A 22571-nucleotide genomic window follows, 5' to 3' on the forward strand; every position below is an offset into this window, starting at 1 on the left:
TCAAGATCAAGTCGTTGTTTCTGTGAGCAAGAAACTTTGCACCTATTGCTTAGTACTGTTTGGTTCCAGAGACGGATTCGAGAGCTCCAATAACCTTATAGCTTCCAGCCCAATCGAACGAACATAAATTCATATGAACTAAATCATATGTCATGTTTTTATTGAATGTCTCTTTTGTTCAATACATGGGTTATGATTATAAACTCGAAATAACATAAGCCAGATATGAGACCCATTGTTACCCTCATTGAAACATCCGACAATGTCATTTGAATGAACCATATGGTTATTAAGAATAAAACACAATAATATTGATGTCCTTGTAAAGCTCCTGTACATAAAAGTAACAAAACGAGGAAGAGGTCTGCATAGTATTTACAGATTCAAATTGCAATTTCAAAATAAGTTGTATTTGTTATTCCAATAATACGTTCTGTATAGCTTTGGCTTTTGAAACATTTGATAAGTTTTGCCAGAGGGGAGAAATCTATAGCCGTTCTATCGTGGAAGTTATTCCGTAATGGTATAGCAATTTTTCAAGATAAAATAAATAAGCATTTTAAATATATGAATCTTGTAAGTAATAGATTGAGATGTTAAGTCACTACGTTAATCAAAAGCTGAGGTTTTACTGTAAAACACTGTAAATGCAGTGCGTTTTTATGCTTGAAATGAAAGTTTGTAGCAGTGCAACAGCGTTTCCCAGAGATTGCCCAGTAATTCCCTACTTACAATGTAAAACCTACTGAAAATACACGACAGATGATATGACAATTCTTAAGATTAAATTACCATTTTTAAAACCACAAGGCAAATCATTAATTACACAGTGTAACTGTTACTAGGTACCTCCGAATTCTCGCCAATGACACAAATTTTAGCAGAAAATAAGCCACAAACAAAAGGATTTCTTCTTGTGAACTCTTTTATTTCACAACATCAAATACAGATGAAAAAGCAGGTAATAATACTGATAAAGGATAAAGATAACAATTTATCGACATTATAAGTATAATAGGAAACACATCAAATACTCTTATGAATAGTTAACAATAATATTTGAATTGAGCAAAATCTAATAACGACACAAAATATAGAATAAATAATAGCTCTGGCTTTTCAATCAATATCGAATTCAATTTGAAAATTATGTGCTAAAATAAATAAGATATATGTTTATAGAATTATAAAATAAGAACATACAACAAAACAATCGGGCTCGGAAAACCCGAGGAATATGTGTAGATATATATCACAGAAATGACGAATACTGATTCACAAAGTGAAGCTGCGTACATAAATATACAAAATGGTGACGAAGGAACTATTGATTGAAGAATATACTAACAGATCTGGAGAAAGGGTCGATCCATTGGAAGCATAAAGTCATTTTAACTTTATCCTTCAATTTTTTACTTAGTAGATACAGGAACAATACATCGAAAAATATAGTTTAAAATATTTAAGTTGATTTCATCTTTCGGGTGTTTGTTTTTGTACTGTTGTTTTTTCCTTCTCTTTCTTTCTTCTCAGTGCGTTTGCCTTTATTATAAATGTAAATATTCTATAATTACTACAAAAACATGAAAGTACCCATTGAAAGAAATACAGTAGAATAATGTAACCACAAATGAATAAAAATCGTCGGTGCAAAGATGATTTTATGAACACATACTTTAACAAGCTAAGTAAAACTTGACAGTGGTTTCTGATCTAAAATATATAGTGCTATTTTTTTCATCCTTTAAATAATATATTTCTGTATACGGGTTTTGATTTTTGTATGCATATCATAAAGTCTCAGATATTCAATTTATCGTTTTGTTATTTAGTATAATGATTCCTGGATCAAACTTGAAAAGCGCTCGAAAAGAAAAGCCCATGTTGACGCCCCATCTTTTGTAGCACACCGCTCTGTGGGGTCTGGAACGTCTTTTCGTAACTTCCGGGACCAGGAACTCTCTATAAAATAACATAAATATTATATTGTAAGAAACAGAACGATTATAACTATCATATCAAACTGTTTGTATATATGTTTAATTATAATAAGAGTTTTTAAGAGAAAATATGCAAACGAAGCACCTGAAAATACATGTTGAACCAAAAAAAGTAGTATTGGAAAAAACCGTTCACACAGTGATCACTTTCTTGCATATGATAGTAATAGCTTTGAAATTAAGTGAATAGCCTTAGGATTTCTGATTTACTTTACACTTATCATGCGATATTATGTTATGCTAATATATACAGATCTACAGAGAGGGGTATGACTATGATAAGGGAAAATTATCTGTCTATATATAGCCTAGACTAAAAAGTTTATGCATCTTCAATTTGTTTCCTTTGAATAATTCATCAGATAATTTTTTCTACTTATTCAGTTTCTATAATAGACCGAATCCATTTTAATTCAACACTATGATTCAATAAATTTAGGCATGAACTATCTCCAAGTAAAAATTGTTAGGACAGCATTGTAAAAACTTTGTTATCAGAATTAGCCTTATTAGTGTTATGTCAACAAATCTACCCGTTAGTAATAGTAATTATAACTTTAAAGTTTTTCCTGATTAAATAGACCCAATGTTTTAAACAGGCTCAGCTAAACCGAGCCTGCAACATTTTCAATTTTTAAGGTTTCGGACGTGATTTAGGAATACTACTTTTCACTAGTTTCTAACACTTCTTGTGTTCCAAGTAAGTTAAAACTTATGCCTACATATATCTATATTTAAATCTTTATGTGCGGATGTATTTTTCTCATACAAACCCCTGCATTTCTCTGCTTATTTTGTGTATCGTAAAAGTACTTGCCCAACTTCGAATTAAGAAATTTCTATATTTCGAATTTAAGAGGTTGATACATAAAAATAGAAAAAATAAGGCAACCATAAGTATAGAGAAGTGACTAGTTAGGCGGCACAGATGAGCAAGCTGGATAAGTTTTATACCAACGTCACAGGCATGAACATACTGTCTGAAGTGCTCTAGATTTCCAGAAAGTTGTTTGAAATACCTCTACTGAATTTTCAAACAGTGGTTGAAATAAGTCAACTAAATTTTCAGAAAGAGTTTGAAATAAGTCTAGTGTTTTGTTGGCTGTAGAAACAAAAGAGAGAAAAAGAGAGTAAGCAACGTTTGTTTGAAGACCGTTTATGAAAGTTTGGATTTCTGATTTTATTTCTAATTATTTAATCTAGTTGAATCTGCTGGAACCAAAAGTAATTAGCTTTTATCACCAGTATAGATTCACATTCTATTGGCATCTTGTTATCAGAAAACCCAATTAGTTTGAAAGGACTGTTCAAAATTTAACGCCAGGCAAATCTTCGCCAACGTAAGAGTTAAATTCATATGGGACCGAAACTGGTAAGATGATTTTGGCAATCATCGGGTGTTACAAACTTAGAGCAACCATGGTCAAAACCACATCACTTGCCAGTAATTCGTACCTTTTTGATCGCTATTTACGATCACACAGAAAAAGTAACAATGGCTGCAATTCTGATGCATCAACCCCTCAGCCACAACATGGGGCAATTGTTTTATGTCAGAAGTATAAAATCATGCCAGCATATTCATCTGTGCAGTCTCATAGGACATTGAAATATCTGAAATTTTCTTACATTTGAGACCATGGAAAAGTTCGAAATTCGAATAAGGGCAAATCTTTATACAATTATAACCATATAATAATTTGGTTTCCGTTTACTTGAAATGCGGAACATATACTGCCCACATGAATGTTTCTTTTTCTATGACATCAGTCATAACAAGTTCTTATATAGCATGTTGTATTTGGAATTATTCTAAAGTGTAATATTAAGCATCTAATTTTTAGGGTTTAGTTTCTAGCTAGATTTTTTATCAAGTTGACATGGAATACTTGCCGTGTTCTGCTGTGGAAAATACAAGGTGCGATTAATGATGATTTATGAAAAATCTTACGAATCATTCTATGCATTTTCCATTCATATTAAATCAAATTTACCACTTTAACATCATAATTAATAAAATATATATAAAATTCTACATGCATTCATGTATATAAAGCAAATATAAATGCAATGTAAAACAAAAAATGTAGATTTTAAAGTTATTTTAAGCATCCTCTAGATGATGTTTTGACTTTGTTAAACAGAAAGGAAATAACAGAGCAGTTGTGATGTAACTAAGTGGAATATATGCAACTACATTTGTGTTTGTCGGTAAAAAATGACAAAATGATGTGGCTTACTAAAACTGTCGGCTTTATTATGCCTTAACAATATTCAAAAGTATGAAAATTTACAAAATACACAAATAATTTGAACATTAATTCACAAGCGTAACTTTACAGTTTTACAATACGTAAATAGAAAAAAACTGTGTATAGAAGAATTTAGAATATACTGCATAGCTTAAATTAATGATGTTTAAGTTAGAAATGAAAAAGTACGAAGAACACATTCGTAATTTTTGTAATTATAAGATTTTATGAAAAAGAGAAATTGGATTGTGAAATGAAAACGTACCGTATGTGAACTTGAGAATCTTGGGGTTTTCGACTTAAAACTAGATGAAATGGCTTTCTTCCCTGGTGTCAATTGCATAGACTCATAATTGCCAGGGGCTGGACCTTCTCGCTGAATAAAAGGCACAGAATATTCTATTGAAAATAAGTTACTGTTTAATGTATACTGTAGAAATTCCATTGGGGGAATAATGTAAGTTTCATCAAGCTTGTACTGTTATATTCCGTCGTGTATTTTTTTTTGTTTTGCAAATTAACAATGGTTTAGGTTTGATGATATAGGCCTGCCCTGTAATTATATATAAAGGATTTTATATTACATATTAAGGTGGATGATATTACAATATATTTGTAAGTTACATAATCTTATATTAACTGGGAAGTATGATTAAGCCGTATAACAAATATAAGTCAATATAAATTAAAGCTAGTACCGGTTTGAACTGTATTGTTGGAAATCTCCTCGCCTGTGATTTGAACATACTATGTCTGTAATACAAAAATATTATGTTCTCTTTATTCATTCATCAGAACGTAAAACTTAGTATCAGCATAATTATATAAACGGACCTCAAAACATGATGGATAGCGTACAATCTTATGTCTACTATATAATAAATAATCTTAATTACTTTTATATGGAATTGGTAGTATTAAAAATGGTGCATCAATACAATAAGAAAACAAAATGCACAACTGGTATCATGAAAAATTATAAATAAACAAATCCAAATAGATAGTAGATCGATTACTATAAAAAATACAATTATGATAGTGTTGCAGGCTCAGTTTGATTAAGCCTGTTCATAGACGGTACTGGAAAGTGCAATTTACCGTGTGTGCCCCCTAGCACCGGCTAGAGGAGAATTCAACATTTAAAACATGAAAATGGTGAAATTTTAAATCTAGAAACATCAGCAGACGTGTTCAACTCTTCAATGGATTTCATTTAGTCATAGTTGTTTGGAACATTATTGCTGCTATAAATTCAGCGAGAAGATTTACTGTATGTATATTGTTATTTACTTCTGGTCTACAAAAGCCAACGAGTCATATGAGAAAACACTTACTTGGATGGTTGTTTTTCTATTGTAAGGGTTAAATATTTTTCTACACCATATGCATTTGGAGACACGTTAACATCCTGAAAAGATATATATTCAACTTGTTTTTAAGAAATATGTTATCAATTTTGAGTGCATTGTAGAAAAATGCACGGCTCGAGTACAAATGCGCAGGAATATAAAGGTATGAGTGATTTACTACAAAGCATTTGAACAATAAGCCTTGCATTACTCTACAACAATGCATTCAAAATTGATAAAATTGAAATAATTATTATCTATTTCTATTCTAACATGCTAATCAAAAAGAGAATTGATAAAAATATGTTGAACTATAAAAGTTTAAAAGCTGTGGATAGTTTATTCAATGTATTATGACATTACAAACGATTTGGGCACGTTTTAAATGAATATAACGAATAAAGTAGTACATTTTCTGAAAAGCACACACAATTATGTTTCTTTAGTATTTTTATGAAAGGCCAAGTGTACTTTGTACATAAGGTATACTTGGAAATATTTTTGTTCTGATTTACTTAAGTGGCATTGATTCTTGGACATTCATCATCTTAAAAAAATATCAAACAGTAAACGCTACCTTGTCTTTGCGTCCAAAATTAAGAACGTCAAATTTGTCTCTCTGGCCAGTTTTAAAACCATATGTCGCCGGGTCCTTTTCAAATCTGTAAAGAAGATTATTAATATCTGAACAAATCAGTTAATTCAAATCGATAAAATGATTATATTTATTGTCATTACTTATAGTGTCAGGTGTTTTTGTTTCATTTTACTAATACAGATATACGGATACGTATTAAAATACATGTTGATGATGAAGTTTCTTAAAATAATAATTATAAAAAATAAAGAAAATACTGATTTTGATCTAGTTTTTTCTCTGCGCAGTAATTTTAACATACGCTTAAAAGCTCCGTCGATACTTGTGTAAGGGTCTTCATCCAATGTTTAAGAAATGAGCCGTGTCACGACAAAACTAACATAATGGGTTTGCGACCAGCATGGATCCAGACCAGCCTGCGCATCCGCGCAGTCTGATCAGGATCCATGCTGTTATCCATCAGTTTCTGTACTTGTTATAGAGTTTGTAAGCGAACAGCATGGATCCTGATCAGACTGCGCGGAGGCTGGTCTGGATCCATGCTGGTCGCAAACCCATTACGTTGGTTTTGTCGTGACGCGGCTCAAATTACCTTTTTAAAAAATCCTGCGATTCATAAGCGCCAGGTAAAAGCACGGCGCCTTTTCCGTGTGGATGGGGATCCATCTTCCTACCGTCAGATTTGAACCTGTATGTATTTGGTCTTTTTTCTAAATCATACAACAAGTGCTGGGATTCCATCTCATAGGCTCCAGGAATCGGTGTTTCCTATATATAAGCATTTATGTTTATACATTTACAAATTGCAAACTGAAACAAATTATATACCCTGATAAAATGTAAATCTATTATGAGAACTCCTCTTCATTTTATGAAAGTTATCAACCTTAAAAAACCTATGATTCACTAAATAAAATTCAGACATCTTAAATACTTGACAGTTATGCCAATAAAAGGTATAGATATGGCCGAAACTATAATTATTTAGGAAAACAATCGTTATCTTTTCTGAAGAAAAAAACGTTATAGAAAACTATGTCGATATTTAGAGCATACTTTTAACAATACTAAAACAATTAAACTAAATGCAGACACTTTCAAGAGACTGAAAAGAACGCAGTTTTGATATTGTAGTATCTATATATATTACCCGGATGTAAGTCCTCCACCATCCTTCTCTACCAGATGCCTCCGTTTCATACTCTTCACTGAGGGCCTTGCGATTCTGCAAAATAAAACGTCCATAACAATTGTACATTTAAAGTTGGTAGAAATATGCACCACATGTACATGTAGAGTGTCATGATGATATCTGTAAGACAATGAATGATACAATTTGAGCCGCGTCATGACAAAACCAACATAATGCGTTTGCAACCAGCATGGATACAGACCAGCCTGCGCATCCTCGCAGTCTGATCAGGATCCATGCTGTTCGCTTACAAGCCCTATTACAAGTAGAGAAACTGACAGCGAACAGCATGGATCCTGATCAGACTGCGCGGATGCTCAGGCTGATCTGGATCCATGCTGGTCGCAAACCTATTATGTTGGTTTTGTCATGACGCGGCTCATTCATTTTCGGCTGTATAAGAATAGGCCGAACGTTGATCTAATAGTTGAATTTATCCATATTATATGCTTGAATAAACTTGAAAACAAGTACGAAAAGACGATGAGATATATACATACTGGCAATTTATAAAGCATAATTAGAATGGTATTCGCTCATTGTAATGTTTGCACCAATTACAAATTTAAAATATGAATGATAAATTAAATATGTCATCCACTTTAATCAATGATATTAATTTATTAAAGGAGCTCCACTGTGTTTTAAATGCATGATTAATTATAATTTATTAATTTATTATTTATTCATTTATAATTTCATTTTTTTACATTGTTCAAATGGTGTACTTGAAATGAAAAAAGAGTATGCAAACGATTCTTAGTTTGATTTGAGTTAAAGGCGTTTAGGCGCTATTCAGTTTGGGTCATTGGTCAATAAAAAACATTATTCTTGAAAAACAAAGTGAGCAAATGATCTGAAATATTGCACACATTTATTTGCTCTGAATGCCATTGCTCGGACCACCATTGAATGGAACACAAGTACTGATAAAAATATTTTATGTCCCTTCATGTAAAACTCTCATTTAAGTTCTTTTAAACATTTCGGAGGTTGAACAATTTCCCTTTCATTTAAAATACATAAAACTAACATTCCAGAGTACAATGTTTATTATCACTCGAATAAAAAGAAAAGCATAAATCATTCTTGTTCTTTAGTGAGAGATCAATCAATGATCGATATTCATACGATTGAATGCCTATCAATTGGCAAAAGCAAACTAAACTTGCAGAATGTAAATATTTAATGTCTTTATTTGACAATAAAAGACAGAAATCCCATTAAAAGGAATTGAGGCAGCAATAAATAAATAACAACAACAAGGCACGTGATAAACGTTTTTCTTAATTGGTAAATGTCGCTCTTCAATTTCAACTGTGAGATGAGGCGGAATGGCATGGACAGGTCACTTAGAAGTGGTTCTGTATCCGCTGCTGTATAAACACATCGGCGAAATGTTTGCAAATTCTATATTAAACACTATGTTCATTTATAAATGTTGAGTTGTTCTCATTGATGCGGTGCTAGGGGTGTGGACCGTAGAATGCGTTTACCACTACCGTCATTTAACAGGCGCAATCAAACCGACCCAACATTATTTGAGCCGCGTCATGACAAAACCAACGTAATGCGTTTGCGTCCAGCATATATCCAGACCAGCCTGCGCATCCGCGCCATCTGATCAGGATCCATGCTGTTCGCTTACCAACTCTATAACAAGTAGAGAAACTGATAGTGAACAGCATGGATCCTGATCAGACTGCAGGCGCAGGCTGGTCTGGAAATATGGTGGTCGCAAACGCACTATGTTGGTTTTGTCGTGACGCGGCTCATATTGTTATAAGGCACATAATTATTCTTCTTGGATACAACATACAACAACGTTTGTAATTATCAAAAATTTGTGGAATAGACTTTAAACAAGGGCAAAGTATATCAAACTTTTTTAGAATGTAAAGGCAACGTATTTGTTAAAAGTTTATTAAAATGTTTATCTCTATTTACACAATTAGAATACAAAAACTTTTGATTGTTTATGTGTTAATAGGCCGTCGAAGCCCTTTTTTCTACATTTATGTTTTAATTTGATAATACATGTATAATAAATTATAATGTTATGTTAGTATAAATATAAACATGCCGTTTTCAGCAGATAAGAACTTCTAATTTAAATGCTGTATGGATTTGGGCTATACATTTGAATGTCAGATATAATAATACGGTGTAAATAATTTAATCCTTTATTAATCCAACAAAAGCCGTATAACGACACCCGTTTGTAGTTGTACAAGGTTTTAGTTCATATAAAAACACAATTCTACCAAAGGGATTTAGTTTAAGTTTACGAGTATTGATTAAAAATTGCAAAACTTTTTTTTCAATTTTCGTGACTTTAAAACTTGTACTATCTTAGTTATTATAACTTTTGTTAGTTTATAACATATATTTACAAGTCGAGTCGAAATAACATGTATTTATATAATGACGAAGAACAATCAATGTGTAATTTGATAAAGTGTTATCTTCAAATATTTGTAAATCAAAAATAAACAATAAGTAAAAAACTTTAACTAACCTCCCATGGGTGAAGATGAATTTTGCTACTAGATGTAACATTATGTCGAGATTTTCTGGCAGGAGCACTGTATGATTTTCCCGGCGTCACAATTACTGTTGCTGTCGTTTTCATTGTTTTGGGGATATTTTTATTTTAGTTTTTTAATTTCAATTTTAATTAATCTCCAATCTGTGTTTAGGTAATTGTTAATAATAATCCAATATTTAGCCGCCGTGTATATATTCTTGTCTCATTTTAGAATCGTTTGGCTGCAACTATTTAAATAAACACACATTTAAGTTTAAATGTTTCATTTAAAAAGACTAATCGATAGGTAGTTATGAAAATATACGATAAGGTTAGAGTGGTTCCGATTATTCATTGATCAGCGAACTCGAGCGCGTCCTTGACTACCGAAGGTCTAGTTGATCACACGTTTAAAAGCAGACGACATTAAATAGAATGAAAGTTTATAATGCGATAACTTTTTCTTTGTAGTGTCAATCTATTTCTTCGATTGCAATGAAAAAATCTGAAAGATAATGGATAAATAAATGCATTGTTTATTTATTGTTGAAAGTAAATAATAAATCATGGTCTTATCACGTTAGTTAAACAAGCTTTAGGTAGACGTTTAAAACATTTAAGGTAGAATTTTGAATTCCATAGTTCTATAATATATTGCGTATTTAATTCTAAATAAATACAAAATGGTTAAAATAAGTATTCACCTTTTATAACAGTATTCGCTACACGTATGAATATAATTATTCTGAATTTATTTTCCTTACCAGTGTATGAATAATTAAACATACCTATTGTATTTGCAAACGTTTTAAATAATTCATAAGACTATACACATACATATACATATAGAGGATATTTGTTTAGTTCAGTGTAAGATCGGAATATATTTCACCGAGTGAGCACCAAAAGGTATATTTCACGAGTGGCGCAGCCACGAGTGAAATATGAACTTTTGGTGTTCACGAGGTGAAATATATTTCGATCTTACATTAAACTAAACAAATTTTCTTTTTATTATATGCAAAGAAACGTTTAAAAAGACATTTTAACCTAGTATTAAATGAAAAGGGCGCCAAATAATAATACAACGTGACGTCATTTACGACGTCACGTCATTAGGTTGGTTTCCAGTACTGTGAACGCATGTATTTCACTGAAACAACGTAACGGGCTCAAATATTCAAAACAGTGAAATTATCAAATTGATAATTTCACTGTTTGAAACAGTGAAATTATCAGTTTTGATTTCACTGATATATTTCTATAAACCACCGAAAAGCATGTAATAAAAATAAATATTTATGACAAGGGGTGTAATGAGTGAAACAAATTAACAATGAAACAGTTACGATAGATTTATCTGCTCAATCCATATACATGTAAGTTTTAATATAGAAATCAACTCCAGTTTCAATTTAAAAATGTAATTATTTTATTTGAAAAATATACAACGTTTCGACTCAAAAGTCTTTTTATACTCTGTTTACAGGAAAAAACGTCAACGTCATATGACGTCAAGGACAACGACGTCAAAATGTAATACATAATTTGGCGTAAAAATGTTTTCTTGCATATCAGACAGGATTATCTACCGTTTACACCGGTGCTAGAAAACTCTGTCTTACACCCCCCATGCAAGACAAGTCGCGTGCTTTAAATGACGTCATTGACGCGCGCCTTTTATGAATGAATCGCGTTCTTATGATGACGTCATTTTTCCGTTATGAATGAAGTTGTATGTTCATACGCTACTATAAGAAAAAAGTGCGTTATGAGAATATCAGTTTTCATAATTTCTGTTCCGAAAATAATTGATATGTTACATGCAAGAAAAAGAATCAAACACCGGCTGCCGGTACAGAACGGAATATCTAGCTCTCGGGTGACTGTTTACGGAAGAAACTCGACAGAGCCTCGTTACCGCCGTAAACAGTCACCCTCGAGCTAGATATTCCGGTCTGTACCGGCAGCCGGTGTAAGATTCTTATAATATGTAGGATCTTTATAAATGATACAAAACACTGGTAAAGATGCAGTAAAAAGCAATGTAAAATAAGAAAACCAGCATAAACTACATATTGACATGAAATTAGTTTTAAGTCTTATTAAGCAAAAAAAGAAAAAAGAAAATACAATTTTTATAAAAAAAAAAATTAAAAAAAATAAAAGTATTAAAATGAAGAATTATAATCTACAAAATTAATAAAGTATTTTGGAATTCATGCCATCAGGAATAATTGTATAATGTTTATTGTTTAATCATACTTTATTGCTAATATATACATGTAATTCTAACACTCTCGTGATTTTGTCACCATAGACAAAGAAGGAAAGAAACTGGTGTTAAACTGCCAATAAACACCGGTTAGGGACTACTTGTATATGTGCTGTTATGTTTTCACCCTCGATTGTATAGTTTACAAAGCATTTTAAAGCAACAATAAAAAGCATTTTTATTTATATTTTCAGTTCGTATAATGTTTTCTTTTCATACAATACCGAAATAATATCTCACATACACTAACGCCACATATAAGATCCATATCAGTTAATAAAATATTTTGACAAAACGGCGCCAATCGTAAGCAGCGTCGTGACGTCATCCTCAGTAAACAACTTATTCATAAACAAGCTGACGTTATTTCATGTAGACAATAATGATAAATGGGGTACTGATGTAAAAACAATACGACGTAAGTTTTTAGTGTTGAAAACTTGATAAAATAACGTTTTTTTTTCTTATTATTTCTTTTGTTAAATAATTTCTTTACCTTCGCAACAGTAGGGTGCGAAAATCGAACAGCGTTATATACGAAAATCGGCACCGGAAGTTATTTCCGCTTGAAAAATAACATTAGTGATTTTCCTTATTTCATCGTGTTAGAATCGAAATTACATCGGCCTGAGAGGTGTATATCGGCTATTTAACACCGGTTTTGTCGTTTTGATGCGACAAAATTAACCACTCAGGCCTACGGCCTTCGTGGTCAATTCTTACGCATCAAAACTCCAAACCGGTGTTAAATAGCCGATATACACCTCTCAGGCCGATGTTATTTCTTAAATATACAGAGAAACAAAGTGATTTCGAAATAACAAATAGCAAAAGGGTTGGGCCCAAGTTCTTACAACATTAGCGATCGGCCCTCCCCCTGAAAAATATATTAATCAACATTGATGGCATTTATATGAGAAAGTGTGGCATGCATACATATAAAGCGAACAAAGAAAAAAATAATGACAGATTAACATAAAAAAATAAAACAATGTAAGAAATAAGTAAGACAGAAAAAAATGTATAGTAATGTATTTAAATAATAATGACAAGGTTAAGGATCCAGCATTTAGTATTATTCGTCATTGGGAGTAAACGTCCATCATAAATGTGATTGTTAATTATTTGTGGTACCAGGTTATAAGGATTAGTACAATCGGCCGATTTACAAAAATATCATGCGTTTTGAAAACGGTCAGTAGTTTTGATAATTTTTTGGACAGCCGCAAAAATTTGTTCATTATTGTTAACATCTAAAGAATTGCTACCCCACAGTAATATCTCAACATTAAGAGGATGAAAAATTCTGGTTTCTGCGTAGAGTATAAGTCTCTGAGGTTTAAATAATGGACAGCAAAATAGATGGTGCTCGGCATCCTCACAAAGGTTCCCACATACACAAGTCGGACTTTCTCTCAAATGATTTTTGAAAAGGTCAGTGTTTAAGTTGCTACAATTGTTCCTTAAACGAGCATGTAAAACTGACAAATATCTTATACCAAACAAAAAGTGTTTAGGTACTACGGGGGCTTTAAACTTTTCTTTAATTCTAGATTTAAAAATATTCAATGAATTAATTTCGCGAATTTCGGTGTCTAATGCATTCCATAATTCAGTAGCAGAAGGTATAAATGATTTGTTGTACGTTTCGGTGCGCCTAGCTATAGTTATGTAATTATTGTTGTTTCTTAACGAGTAATTTGTTGTTTCTGAAACCAGCGATGGAAATATGTGTTCAAGGTATTGTGGGAGAAGACCATTTTTAGCTTTAAAAACCGTAACTAATTTTTGTATTTTACGCCTATCTGAGGGGGAAACCCACCCAACTTCTTTTATAAGCGAATTGATCGATACCGACCTGGTTAGGCCTTGTAACACCGCACTTTGGGGTCAAACGCACTTTGGGGTCCAACCCCAAAGTGCGTTAAACTTCGCACCGCACTTTGGGGTCCAACGCACTTTGGGGTTAAAATCGAGAAATTGACCCCAAAGTGCGTTAATATGCTACATATCAACGCACTTTGGGTTCAAGAGGTCTAAAGGTGTCATCTGAGTTCTGCTTAAATACTGAGTACTGATTTTCTATCTGCGACATTGGAATATTTGAGGTGGAGTTCAAGATGACGGTCAATACTTTATGATGCTTAAGTGATAAAAGTTTCACTAATTTTACCACTTGAAATATCTAAAATTTGTGTTCATATAACAAAATTACGGTGGCATAAAAGTGACATTTGCATTTTTTTTTTTTGTTTTTAGTTTTGTATACATATTTTATTTTAGTTTTGCATACATATTTTTTCAGTTTTGCATACATATTTTTTTAGTTTTGCATTCATATTTTATTTTTGTTTTTCGTACATATTTTATTTTTGTTTTTCATACATATTTTAGCCAATCAAAACAGCCTTCAAATCTCATAACAGCCCATAGGTGAGTATAAAACTAGCACAGAGGTTTGGTCACATTTCGGCCCATTTTTGGAATCGGCCCAGTCGTTTTCGGCCGTGCAAGTCTGGTTTCGGCCGACCCTTTTCGGCCGATTTTTTTATATTATTTGATTTTATATAATTATTGTTTTTTATATATTATTATATACTATTATATAAGTGTCTATTTGGAAAGGGCTGTTGATTGGTGATCAGTTATTATTCCATGAATATGCACCACTCAACCCACCCCCCTGAGAATTGAGAATTATGAAACTTAGGTCAGTTCTTTAGCACATTTAGATAATGTGCAGAACTTATATGCCAGGTGTGCCGGCTCAAGGTCGGGGTTACACCTTCAGTCCAAAGGATAAAGACTTGGGTTTCATGTCCGCTCCTAATTGTCTCCGAAACCCCATGAAGAATTTTAAGGCACCTTGTGACAAATGTTAACCACATCCTGACCATATGCAGAACCTTTCTTTGGGTGACCGCGAACTATATATTTATATATATATATACTAAAGTGTTGTTATTTTTTGATACCTTCAAAAATGAAAATGTTGGTATTTGCAAATGGGGTACTGTAATTTACAGATGGCGAAGTGTTTGAAAATGGTTACAAATGGTGTAATTATCCAAACCGCTACTTTGCAAATGGCGTCATGTAAAAATATGTACGGAAAAAAAAATAAAATATGTACAAAAAAACTTAAATAAAATATGTATGCAAACTAAAAAAGAATATGTATGCAAAACTAAAATAAAATATGTATGCAAACTAAAAAAGAATTTGTATGCAAAACTAAAAAAGTATGTATTCAAAACTAAAAAAAAAAAACAGTATGTACAAACAAAAAATATGTACGAAAAACAAAAAAAAAGTATCAAAAAAAAATACAAATGTCACTTTTATGCCACCGTTCAAAATACTCTAGTACAGAAATTGTGTATTCCTAGAATTAAAAGATGCTGCGAAAAATATCCCTTTCTGTCGGTCATTTTCTTGATAACTTTTGGTGCCATATTGAGCCCCATTTTAAATATGTTGGGAATGAAATAAAATGCAGTTAATATTTTTTTCAAAAGAACTATAAATATACTCTATTGCAATTTTCTGGTGAAACATCAAGTTTTTTACAGGCTTATCAACAAACTTAAGGGTTTTTGTAAGCTCCGTAACAACCGTTCGCCAGAGGCTTTTTTTATGGGAAATCTTACATACTTCTTTAGAAAGGGCAAACATGAATTTTATAATGTTAAAATAATGGTATCTGAGAAATGTAAGATGCTTGTCACCTGAATAAAGTAGCGATAAATGTGAAATTATTTGTCATAAAAGAAGTCAAAACACTGTAGTCTTTAACTTCCATATAAAATACTAATTCACTATAACTGTACCCATCATTGCCAAAAAGCAACCGATGAAAAAGATGGTTCAGGTATTTGGCCAATGTGTATTTTTTGGATAATATAGAGGAACATCAAAATAAAAAAGCTTTTAAGAAAATCAAATAAAAGCATAATGGGCCTTTAAAACGTTATTTTTAACACTCGGGGGGATCGATAGATTCGATACCCCACAATCCCCTCTATACCCCCAGTGAGAATTTTACATTATTCTGAAGCTCCGCTCTTAATGTGCGACTACTTAAATAGTTGATATTTTTAGTACTGCCTGTACGGACTTCTATTTAAAGCCGCATCTACACCTAGTCAAGTTTCTTATATGTCACATTTAGCTGAATTAATGGCTCTTTCAACATAATTATAATCAGGCACATTTTTTACTGAAATGTCTTACTAAGACTATCATATTTCTATAAAATGTGTAAATAAAAACGGGAAAATAATGCATTTAGCTAAAAACAATGGATTTAATAAAAGGTGTACATTCTTGTAAAATAAATGGAAAATTTGAGAAAAAATAATTTTAAGCTTAATAATTGATACAAATTCTTTATTTGGTGATTAATTTGGTGAAAGTTCTTCACTTACTAATCAAGACTATTTAAATCCCTATTGATTCTACTATTATTCAGGGCACATGTTTGTGTCTATTTAATATCTTGATTTTTTGTTTACCATTGGCTTTGACTACAATATATTATTTAAAACATAATGAACATTAATTTTCTCTGACCCCAAAGTGCGGTCGTTTGCCTGATGTTAAAAAATGCATATGTACCTGTTTAACGCACTTTGGGGTCGAAATTGGACCCCAAAGTGCGTAACGCACTCTGGGGTCGGACCCCAAAGTACGTAACGCACTTTGGGGTCGGACCCCAAAGTGCGTTTGACCCCAAAGTGCGGTGTTACAAGGCCTGTTACTATGCGCGCTGCATCATACTGTAGTTGTTCAAGTGATTGTTTTTCGTATACTGTACATCCGTCCCACACAACGGAGGCATATTCTAATATTGGACGCATGTATGAAATGAAAATTTTATTTAGAGTGGAGCGTTTCAGTTTAAACTTAAGTGCACACATGGTACTCTTAGAGGCTGATGTAATAATGTTACCAATATGCTGATGCCATTTTAAATCCGTTGAAAAAGTTATACCTAAATGTTTGTGATGATCTACAAAATCGAGAACATTATCATTAAAAAGGAGAGTAGGCTTGTCAGATGTAGTTGATGAAAAAAACATAACCTCCGTTTTATTGGGATTTAAACTTACAAGCCATTGTTTGGACCATTCATCGATAATTTCGAGATCGTGATTTAAAGTAGATTCTATGTAACGCATGTCATTGGATGAAACGGCCAGAGAGCTGTCATCTGCGAAAAGACGTGTTATACTTATCAAATTTTCGGCAATATCATTAACATAGATGAGAAATAAAAGAGGCCCAAGGGCCGATCCCTGGGGTACGCCTGCAGAGATGTCAAGTGTTTCGGACAGTTCTGAACCTACAAAGACGGACTGTTTTCTTTCAGAGAGGTAGTCGATAGTCCAATTTAATAAATTACCATTAATACCATACTGTGTAAGTTTAAAAATAAGACCTTGATGCCAGACTCTGTCAAAAGCTTTCGATATATCACAAAATATTATACATGTTGATTGTTTTTTGTCAAATGATTCACAAATTTGATGATAAATGTCAATAAGCTGATATACCGTAGAATGTCCGGGAATAAAACCAGACTGTAATGGATAGATTAAATTATTTGAGTGTAGATGATTGTAAATATGTTTAAATATTACCCTTTCCATAACTTTACCTACACAGCTAATCAATGAGATAGGTCTATAATTTGATGGCGAGTTTTTGTTACCTTTTTTAAAAAGTGGCATCACTTTTGCAAATTTCCAAGTATTTGGATAAATACCTTCAGAGAGAGACCTATTAAACAATATAGTTAAAGGATAACATATACTGTATCGAGTTTCTTTTAATAATTTATGACTTATTTGATCAGGCCCGACTGCTTTATTTACAGGCAAAAGTGATAGTATGTCTAAAACTTCTTGAGTATTTACGCTAAAATCTTCTAAATTGTTATTTGATTTGTAAACAAATTCCGGAAGATGAGTAGCTGATGAGTCAATTTTTGAAACGGAAGTAAAGTATTCATTTAAGCAGTTGGCCTTTTCGGAATCAGTTGTGAAATGTTTCTCATTATTATTTTCATTAATGATAAGAGATGGTATTGAACTAAACGCAGTAGAGTTTTCTTTTATCAGTAATTTGACTGTTTTCCAATATTGCCTCGGATTATTATTACATGATTCCTCTAACGAGTATTCTAAATTATTAAAAAAAGATTCTTTAGCGTGAGTTTTTAAGTTATTGACTTTATTACGGAGACGTTTAAAGGCATTCCAATCATTTAAAGAATTAGTTCTAATTGCTTTTTTCTTACTCCGATCACGTTGTCTTGTTGTTCTACGTATTTCCGAGTCATACCAGGGCTTATCTTTTGGTCGAATTGTTACTAAACGCGTAGGAATACACTCTTTAGCTAGGTCTAAAAGTAGTGCTGTAAAAGATTCACATGCCTTATGAACGGAATCATTATATAAAAAAGACCAGTCTGTTGACTGTATAAGGTTATTTAAACGTTGAAAATCTGCACGATTATAGATCCAAACGCGTCTTTTATACGTATTAAATGATTCATGTATGTATTTGATAAAAACATAAGTTCCATAGTGGTCACTTATTTCTCGCGGTGTATGAAATATGCCAGAATGATAAACGTGGATATTATTGGAAATAGCTATGGGATCTATTAAAGTTGAGGAATTGTCGGTTACACGTGTGGGTTCTGTAATTAGATTATGCAGATCGTTTAATAATAAAATATCTTTGAATTTGTAATTATTTAAGTTCAGTTGGTCTTCGTTTACATCACCTACTAAAATAACTTTATCACATTGTTCAATAGCCTTTTCCATGCATATATTAAGTTTATTCCAAAATTCTACAGATGAGTTGGGTTGCCTATAAATAGTGCATATAAGGTATTTCGAATGTTTATTTCTTAATTCAATCCATATTGATTCCTGTAAAAAATCTTCCAGTTCTGATTTACGTTTAGATATAAGTTGGTCAGAAACATAAACTAAAATTCCACCAGAGTGGCATGTTACATCTTTGCGATAAACCGTAGAGAAAGATTCTAAGAAAACTGTTTCATTTATAACCGAATTGTCAAGATGTGTTTCAGTAAAACATAGTATATCAAAATCGAGCCAATTATCTTTTATGTAACTTAGCTTATTTCTAATACTTCTTATGTTTTGACTATAAATTGATAGACAATTGTCGTCATTTTCACCCGGACCTGGATTTTTTTCAATGTCACCACACAAAAATAAAATAAGCTTGATTATGTATAAGATTTCCAGATTAAAAAATAAAGTATCTGAATATGATGCATTTTCATTAAAAGTATCAAATATATCTTTTGCAACAAAAGCCATAGTAACAGTAGAAAAACAGACATTATGTACACTTATAATTACTAATGCCAGTAGAGAGTTAACATACTGTTGTAAGCGAAAAAATAATGATAGAAATTTCCTATACATGTTATGCACTGGGTAACTATAGAATATACTAGACTTCTTAATACCCTGTGTACCATTATAGAATAAACCAATCGCCATCCGCCATGCTACTACACAATTAAAACAATCAAAACAACATAACAAATGCTGGATCTAAATAAACCCCAAATTGTCAAAAAGATATACAAAAAGTAAAACATGGACATTTCTAGTCAGATAAAGAAAGAAGGGGGAAAAAATGTGTTGAGCAAAAAAGCGGAATTTTATGATTATACTTTATATTAAATTAATTTTGAATCAAACTTAAAATTGTCTTAATTAACACTTGTACTTTTATCATGAAAAGGATATTTATCTATTTATAATCAAGATGAAGTGTTTGAATGTTGATCAAAAATGATTAAACAACAAGAAATTTAACATAAACAAAAATATTCCTTATACATTTATACATTTCGTTTACAAGCAGCACTAAATAGTGAAATGAACAATTGACTGTTCAGCGGACGTTTGTAGTCTCTAAAAATATAAGTATAACTACAACATACATATAGTAGCTAGTTGTTGATAGTAATTATTTTATTAAGGCAAGAAAACTATTAACAGTGTGTATTATGACGGGAAAAATATATATACACCATATTTATATAAAATATATATGCAACAGAAAATATATGTATATAATACTGCACGTTTGTAACGTCATTTTTCATTGGATAATCGTGACGTTTATATAGTTTTATATACACGGCTGCTGTCGATTTTAGAAGAAATCTTACTTTTTTCTATAAAAATGATGCTTGCTGTATTATAAATTCGTTATAAAGATTGTTGACAGGTTATAAGGCCGTATATAAACGGCTTTTTGCAATATAACCCTCGCCTAACGGCTCGGGTTATATTTACAAATAGCCGTTTATATAGGGCCATATAACCTGTCAACGATCTTTATAACTAATAATATATACAGATGTAGATGTACTTGTAAAAAAAAGTCGAATGTGCTCAATATTACTTACAGTGCATGTCATCGAATTAACAATGACAATATTAATATTACACACACCAAAGATTATAACTAAGATCAAACATCAAACGGTGCTGTTAATCTCTTACATTAATAAATGAGTGACAGTTACTATGTGTAATTTACAAACAATAACGGTATAGTGTGTAAATCATGATGCTATCCGAGACCGTTATACATTGAGATATAGTACAATTTGAAGTTATCATGGATATGTAAAATATGGATATGTAATAATTGTACCTAGCTTATACGTCCATGAAGTTTCTTTTAATAATCTTTGCCAATTATTCTTTACTTTATCAATTGGCATAAACGAAAAATCTTTGATAGAATGCCCATATACAAGAACCCATAATTCTATTATATATATTAGTCCTTGCGTCTGATACAGATATAAGATTTTGACATACAACCGCGTTATTATTTTTCAATCATTATTTGATAAAGAACAATCCTAAAAATTGTGGATTTGGCAAAAAAATTATTAAAACATTTTTTTTTTCATTTTATTATTTTTTATAATACTGCACGTTTGTAACGTCATTTTTCATTGGATAATCGTGACGTTTATATAGTTTTATATACACGGCTGCTGTCGATTCATGAAGAAATCTTACTTTTTTCTCTAAAATTGATGCTTGCTGTATTATAAATTCGTTATAAAGATTGTTGACAGGTTATATGGCCGTATATAAACGGCTATTTGCAATATAACCCTCGCCTAACGGCTCGGGTTATATTTACAAATAGCCGTTTATATAGAGGATATTTGTTTAGTTCAGTGTAAGATCGGAATATATTTCACCGAGTGAGCACCAAAAGGTATATTTCACGAGTGGCGCAGCCACGAGTGAAATATGAACTTTTGGTGTTCACAAGGTGCAATATATTTCGATCTTACACTAAACTAAACAAATTTTCTTTTTATTATATGCAAAGAAACGTTTTAAAAAGACATTAAACCTAATACTGAATGAATAGCGCGCCAAATAATAATACAACGTGACGTCATTTACGACGTCACGTCATTAAGTTGGTACCCAGTACTGTGCACGCTGGTATTTCACTGAAACAACGTAAGGGGCTTAAATTCAAAACAGTGAAATTATCAAATTGATAATTTCACTGTTTAAAACAGTGAAATTACCATTTTTATTTCACTGATATATTTCTATAAACCACTGAAAAGCATGTAATAAATAGGGCCATATAACCTGTCAACGATATTAATAACTAATAATATATAAGATGTTTCATCAGGTAATTCATGAATAATTTCGGTTCCAAACACACACGCTCATAATTAAGCCTTCATTTTGTGTAGAATAGCGTGGTTAGAAATAAGATTAAAGTTTCTCTCCAAGCCCGAAGGATACATAATGATAGCTCTTTTGTTAACGTCCCCATTGCTTGTAACGTTAATTACATGTACAAATATTTCTGTATCTTAAATAATTTCAAAATCTATGTAACCAAATGCTGTCATTATCTATGATTTATGTTATACGTGCAGACTACATTTAATTGTTGATTTAGCAACAATATCTGATCTGGTTACAGTTCTTGGTTACCTTCGACGTGAAACGCGAGCAAATTACTGGTACACAGTCTAAAATTTATGCATTCTGCCTGGTTACATAAGTAAATTACTACTTACATAGATATGCGCATGAAGGATCAAACATTTCCTCCATTTTTCCAATGAAGAGTTACTGCCTTTACTTGTGCAGTGTCATTTTAGTGGATTTTATTCTGTTTCCTTGCAATCTTCAACTAGATTTCTTGCATAGCAGACTGGCATTTCCGTGAGTTTTACCCATGCCGGAAATTTCATCTGGCATGGGGGTGCCAGATGAGTCGCGTGCCAAACAACAACGTCATTTAAGCGCGCTTTATG

At 31.9% G+C, this 22571-nt stretch overlaps 1 protein-coding gene across 1 annotated transcript; it reads right to left on the minus strand.

The window, feature by feature from the left end:
- Positions 1–965: 965 nt before the first annotated feature.
- LOC132720532 (protein STPG4-like) lies at positions 966–22505 on the minus strand. Its single transcript, XM_060704688.1, has 9 exons — positions 22332–22505; positions 9910–10423; positions 7350–7424; positions 6792–6967; positions 6179–6263; positions 5587–5660; positions 4951–5005; positions 4518–4628; positions 966–1962 (listed from the first exon to the last, which is right to left on the minus strand). Exons 2-9 carry the CDS (start codon positions 10021–10023, stop codon positions 1849–1851), a joined length of 804 nt encoding a protein of 267 aa, XP_060560671.1. The 5' UTR covers positions 10024–10423; positions 22332–22505; the 3' UTR covers positions 966–1848.
- Positions 22506–22571: the final 66 nt, after the last annotated feature.

The sequence above is a fragment of the Ruditapes philippinarum genome, unplaced genomic scaffold, assembly GCF_026571515.1.
Source record: "Ruditapes philippinarum isolate M1 unplaced genomic scaffold, ASM2657151v2 ctg3571_1_1_1_1, whole genome shotgun sequence".
NCBI classification, from domain to species: domain Eukaryota; kingdom Metazoa; phylum Mollusca; class Bivalvia; order Venerida; family Veneridae; genus Ruditapes; species Ruditapes philippinarum.